The following is a 7,007-nucleotide window of genomic DNA, read 5'->3' on the forward strand; positions in this document are numbered from 1 at the left end:
GAAAAGTAACGAAAAGTTATTTTTCAAGTAACGGTAACTGTAACGAGTTACTTTTAAAAAGCGATAACTGTAACTGTAACTAGTTACATTTTTTACTCGGTAACGAGTAACTGTAACTAGTTATTTTTAAAAAGTAACTTTCCATTCCCTGACTTTTGGATCATTATTATAGATTTTTTAAATCATGTATAGCTATACGTATTAAAATTTCGTTATTATTTACAGGATGTGAGTGCCTTAAGTTTCAATCAAAAAGGAAACTTATTAGCAAGAGCCTCTCTAAATACAGTTTCTATTTGGGATTGGGCTGCAAGGAAAAAGCGTTGTTCCAGCCACTTTCCAATTCGCAATTACGACATAACTGAGGTATATATTTATATTATACAATAAAGTATTGCTATTTGAATGTTTTGTAATAGTTATTCTGATTTAATTGTATTTTTTTATTAATCTTTTCAATTTAATAATATATGTGTTTAGGCCAAATGGCTGCCTTTAGACGTAGAAAATTTTATGGTCACTCGTGGTTTCTATGGTGATATACATTTATTAGATCTTGAATACAACTCATGGAAATTGTTGCACTTTGATTCATCCTTTCTTGATTCGATAGCACGTAGAAGAAATTTTATAAATGACGGGTCATTGGCTGTGCATCCTGAAATACCCTATGTCGTGTTTTCTGCTGGAAACGGCTCGATTTCATCCATAGATATCCGGGAGGATACATCAAAGTAAGACATTGTTATTAAAAAGTTCACATGTAATAATGTTTCTTATATATTCTTTGTTTATAGCATGCAGAATGTCTACATATAATATTAATTTTTTTTGTACCAAAAATCGTTGTATTGGCTGTGTTCAGCAGACTCAACAGTTTTGCAACCGTTTCATAATTCGTCTCGCTGATTGGATTATACTTTTTGATCTAAAGAAATAGTCCTGTCTCAAAGTCATAAAATAATTATAAACTGTTGAGTCTGCTGAACGCGACCATTATCTGGCGTTAAGTGTAGCACGGGATCGTCCTGTGTACTTATGTGCGAATCAATCACATTGTGATTGAAAGATGACTGGACCGTTATGACAGCTATAGCCAGGTTCAACAAAAGTAATATTGATTTATTTCGGTTCAACTTACTGTTAATCTTTTCCTAATTCTCATAATTGTTTCTGTTTTTTTAATTCCAAGAATTAGAAAAACAGGAACGATAAGTTAAACCAAAATATACTTATATTGTTTGCACCGGAGTTAATGCCTATTTTTAAAATGTAGATTAATTTTAATCTTGGTTCAACTTATACTTTGGACAAGAAAAAATGATAAGAATCTTATTAAATCGTACATTCGAAATTCAACAAACAGAAAATAGGATATGCTGGCATAAAAGATCCAGGTTCGACCATTATAACAAAAAAAGTTAAAACAAAATTAAATTTAATTTACGTTAATTAGTAGAAATGAGCATAAGTCGATTAAATTCTACATAGACACAATACTAAATTTTGACAATAGTCAATATTCAATACTAAAGACCGTTAATATAAGAACATAACTAATACAAACACGAAGCCTACAACAGTCTAGCTTGGATCTTTAACTGCTTACATATACCGCGGTACTATCACGAATTAAAACAAATGAATAATTAACTAATATACGTAGTCCCCCCAAACTGCGCGTCGAACTATCGTTGGTCTTGAACGCAATTCTAATAATCTGAAAATACTAAATCTGGAAATAATTCTTTTTATTGTGAAAAATATTACATCTGCCGGAAGTTGAACCCGGATACCTTGCTTTACGCGCAAGTGTCCTAGCCAATTAGACTACCGAGGCCATAGTAATATTCCTCGCAATAATTTATTTTAATTGGTGATAATACCGCAGTAGTTTATATGTAAACAATTAAAGATCCAAGCTAGACTGTTATAGGCTTCGTGTTTGTATAGTTATACTAATAAATTTTGAGTTTACATGATAAAAGTGTTTATTTTCGTTCTGTAATACTAATGTTATATATATATATATATATCCATTATAATATTATATACATTTATGTTCATATCCATAGATTGCGCTATATAAAGAGATGTCGATATAGTATGTTAACAAGTATACATTGTAATCCTTCTAATAGTAATGAATTTTGTGTCAGCGGTTATCGTCCCTCATGCGTAAGGGTGTATGATCAGCGAAAAATTTCGAAACCACTTTATAAATTGTGGATCACCAGCAAGTATGACAAGGTATGTATTAGTTTGATTCAAACCTATTGCTGAAAAGTTTATCAATATTTAAAGAAATACTACAGTGTTTATGTTTTTTACATGAGTATTAATTACTATAATATGTAATTTAAATGTATTAGGAGAAGTATACAAAAATCGCCATGTACAATCACGATGGGACAGAGATTCTCACATTGTGTAAACCTTCCAAAGTATTATTATTTGATAAATCAATGTGGTCATGTGAAGGAAATTCGAATCATACATTATTTGGATGCGATCAATTTAGTGATTCTGTACCTGGTGTACCTGGTGAGATTGTCCAGGGACGTTATTTTAGATGTAATTATATTATTATTATATTCCCGGTATTTTACTTTTTTTTATTTTTAGAACTCTTTATTTTAAGTATATTTCAAAAAAGAAGAAGCACACAGTAACATTATTGAATGGTTTATTTGTTAATTAATTTTTATTCTGAGATTATTGTTTAAAGATTTTTTTATGTACATTTTTTATAATTGTTTCGTCTAAGTAATTGAAAAAGCGACGCTTTAAATAATCATAATATGATTTATTAATAGTAGATATTAAGTTGTCTTAGTTATATGTTGTGATTGCAGCTATACGTGGAATCAATTTTTTCGGACCTAAAAGTGAATTTATTATATCTGCATCCAATCTTAGTGATATATTCATTTATGACAAGAAAAAAAGAACTGCGGCACAGTGGTTGATAGAAGATTACCAACTCGAAGTGTGTTCATTTTGTGCATTTGATAAACAAATTATTCTTCTTCGTAGTATGTGTTGCACAAAATAACTTTTATTCATTTAATGTATAGGTGGATAGTCATCATTGCTTAGGTCATCCCCATATTCCTATTCTTGCAACGGCAAGTAAGTCCAATGTCCTGATATGGATGCCTTCGAGCAATGAAGATCCAACAAAATCAATATTTAGGACTGTATGTATAGAATTATCTATGTGTTTTTTTTTGCATTTTTCTTTTTCTTGCTTAATCATATAATTTAATAAATAAATAACATAATTTTTAAAACAACGTCACTAAAATAAGCAATATAGTTGAATACAATAGATTAGTGGTATCAATAAACCATAACATTATGATTTATGCATTTCCTGTTTTTCACAGGAAACGTCACCTCAAATCGTACGGAGATCTACGAGACCTCGCCACCCTCCACTACGATATACACCAAACTAACCGCATTGTCCTTAGAAATTCATGTACTCTAAATACAAAAAAGGGGGAAGAGTATCGTATATGAAATTTACCATCAGCATTCGTTACGTTACCGACACGGAATTTACGGTTGTCGCTACTGTCTGTCTGTTGCATACAATAAAACAGTCTTTGTATACCTTGTAATATTATAGTCTTCTTCTTATAATCACCTAGATAAATTCAATACATAAAAATTTCTTTTTCCGATTACTTGCATTACAAAGATATACATATTTGTCATAGAGAGTTTGTTAAAGTAAGTTTGTTCACCTTATTTACATTTTTTACACTAAGCATCTTCGTCTTCTTTCTCTTTCACACGCACGCACGCACGCACGCACAACGTCCAATATACATATATCAGGAAATAAAAAGTTACTCGTTTTAAAATTAAAGTTACAGTTACTTGTCATAGAATAAAAAGAGTAACGAGTTATATATGAAGAATTATTAATACGTGTGTCAAAGCACTTGCGAGAATTTGAGAATAACTATAGACCTCTGATAGCGGGTCGACGTAGTAATATTCTTCGCAATATTTATCTAAAGTAATATATGTATTCCCCTCCCACTCCCCTAAACTTGCGCGCCGAACAATCGTCGGTCTTGAAACGCAACTCTATCTGAAAAGTCCCCCCAAATTGGGGAATACATATATTATTTTAGATAAATATTGCGAATAATATTACTACGTCGACCCGCCATCAGAGGTATATAGATATTCGCAAAATTCTCGCAAGTGCTTTGATACGCGTAGGTATACTCTTTATATAGAATCTCAACTAAATAAAACTCTCTCAGGCGTATAAGGTAGGCTTCCATTATAATACCTTACTGATGAGTTCAGTAGTGGAAGCCGGGACGAAACGCCAACATTACGTGATAATCTTCGCAATATATTAGAATAAAATTAAAGATTTTAACGAATTTATGGCTCGTAGCCCTGTTCTCTTATTAGTTTTAAATTTATTGAGCCTTATTACAATCTAAATATGAAATAAAATTTCTTATAAAAACAATATATTGTAAAAAGAAAGGTATACATATATGCAGGGAATGGAAAGTTACTTTTTAAAAATAACTAGTTACAGTTACTCGTTACCGAGTAAAAAATGTAACTAGTTACAGTTACAGTTATCGCTTTTTAAAAGTAACTCGTTACAGTTACCGTTACTTGAAAAATAACTTTTCGTTACTTTTCCGTTACTTTTTTAAAATCAATTTAAAAATGTACTTTTGCATTTTTTTTTTATATGTAATACTGACAAATATATAGTTTTTTTTAAAAAAAAAAAAAACAATGTAGAATGGCTCAAATAATAAATTAAATAAAAGTAAAATGAGAAGGGTTACGAGCCAAAAATGAAACAGTTTATTTCCGATAAGAACGACGATGACAATGTAATTAAATGTATAAATATATATTAGAACAATACAAAGATAAAAACAAACGACGTTTCGACACTTATTGTCATCGTCTTTTAAACTGTTTCGCTTTTGGGTTCATAGCCCTTCTCATTTTACTATTATTTAATTTATTTTTTAATTTTTTTTAAACACAATTTTGTAATTCTAAAACCTGTAAAATATGCAGCAAATTGAAATATTTGTATGTCCCAATGTATTACATAGAAGATAGAAGTGTAAAATAATTACTGAATCATAACGGCCGAATGTCTAAGGGCTTTCAAGTCTTATTGATAAGAGCGATAAATAGCATGTATCCAATCGAACCGTGTTCAATCGTGTGCAAAGTAACGACAAAAGTAACTGTAAATTTCGTTACCGTTACCCAAAAAATGTAACTCGTTACCGTTACAGTTACCAAAAAAAGAAAGTAACGCAGTTACCAGTAAAGTTACCAAAAAAGTAACTTGTAACTGTAACTTCGTTACAAGTAACGAGTTACTTCCATTCCCTGCATATATGTATATTCGATGTACACAATTCTTATTCTAAAATTACAATTATGAACAAAACGGGAGCGTCAAGTATGTTGCTGAAGATCTTGCTCCTTTTCGATTGTCTCTATGATTTTCTACTTGTTATCGAGGTAAAAATCCTTTTTCAATTTCTGCGCCTCTTATTAGGCTACCTATTACATTTCGTTTTCTCATTTTAATATCTCGTTATACTTTATACACATTAAATAAAATGTATTTTTTTTTAAAGTTGTTATAATTATCTACCCAAATAACAATATGTTATCCAAAAGGTTTCTAAAAGATATCTTATTTCTGAATCTGATAACTTAGAGAAACTTCTTAAAAATCACATAAAGATAACTGAATGTTATCTAATGCGTCGTTTTTTGAGAACAGAAAGATGTCACAAAAATGATATATAAAAGATTTCTTAAATTGGACATCTTTATGATTAACATATATATTCATATTTATGATGTCTTAAAGAAATCTGTTATATGTTAATATATAGATTTCTTTAAAAAGAGAGTTTACAGGTTATGTTTACAGGTTTGAATTAATTAATCTTGCCGTTCACTTCATCAGGGCGAGGAATGCACTGATACGTATCTATTAGCGATTTCGGCTGGGAAAATGAGTGTGCACTGGTGCATATTAAAACCGTTGTACACTGTTAATCTACCACCGCGGCAGTACACGGATATAACATATACACGACATGTACATTGTACACGGACTTAACATGCACCAGTGTACACTAGTGCATCCCACCCGAAATTGCTACAAGTATCACTGCACTCCTCGCCCTGATGAAGTGAATGGCAAGATTATGAATTCACAGAACGTTGGCGCGATAATCTACAAACCTTCTGGCATCTCTGAAACAGAATCTTTCCTAATAAGTAACATCAAATGAATTTCTCATAAAAGATATCATAATTATGTCTCGTTTCTGAACTGTCAAAAATCATACAACATATTGATATCTTTTATGAGAAAACAAACTAATATCATTTAGCATGACATCATAAAGATAACAATTTCAAGACATCTCTCAAATCGGATATCTTAAAGAGTTCTCTTGGTAGATTCTCTAATAAATGATTATTATGAGATATCGTTTAGACATTATTTTAAAGATAACTAAATGTTCTCTTGAAAAAGTTCTCTTAAAGTTTTCATTCTGACAAGCATGCTGTCTGGGTAATACACCACAGTTCTAAAGGATACCCAAAGGTATTATTAATAAAAAGGACGCCTTCATGATGCAGATACGTGTTCTGTAGGAGCATTTTAATAAAAATAATTGAAATATTATTTTAATTTCACTTCTTTTTTATGGCATTAAATTTGATTTTTTTGCAAAATATTGTATATTATTTTGATTTCACTTCATTTTATGGCATTAATTTATTTGACGCTTTTTTTTTACATTTTTAATGTCTTTTTTCGGTTTTTATCTTCGTAATATATCATAATTATTTTAATTTTTGACTCTTATGCCCTTTACTTACATTTAAATTTGTTTATTAACAAGAGTCCTTTATACATATTTTTATTGTTATTTTTAATGATATCACAATAATGGAATTACAAGTGA

General features: G+C 30.2%; 1 protein-coding gene across 1 annotated transcript in view; it reads left to right on the top strand.

Moving 5' to 3' along the window:
- The window catches only part of LOC108774896 (DDB1- and CUL4-associated factor 8), a 6,031-nt gene extending 2,529 nt beyond the window's left edge, over window positions 1-3,502 (top strand). The window contains exons 3-9 of the mRNA XM_018541126.1: window positions 226-366; window positions 481-734; window positions 2,076-2,250; window positions 2,373-2,574; window positions 2,856-2,989; window positions 3,078-3,200; window positions 3,390-3,502. Coding sequence (XP_018396628.1) covers window positions 226-366; window positions 481-734; window positions 2,076-2,250; window positions 2,373-2,574; window positions 2,856-2,989; window positions 3,078-3,200; window positions 3,390-3,461 — 1,101 coding nt within the window. The 3' untranslated portion in view covers window positions 3,462-3,502. The remainder of the gene's footprint in view (window positions 1-225; window positions 367-480; window positions 735-2,075; window positions 2,251-2,372; window positions 2,575-2,855; window positions 2,990-3,077; window positions 3,201-3,389) is intronic.
- The last annotated feature ends 3,505 nt before the right edge of the window (window positions 3,503-7,007 follow it).

Source organism: Cyphomyrmex costatus, unplaced genomic scaffold (genome assembly GCF_001594065.2).
Source record: "Cyphomyrmex costatus isolate MS0001 unplaced genomic scaffold, Ccosl1.0 scaffold277, whole genome shotgun sequence".
NCBI classification, from domain to species: Eukaryota; Metazoa; Arthropoda; class Insecta; order Hymenoptera; family Formicidae; genus Cyphomyrmex; species Cyphomyrmex costatus.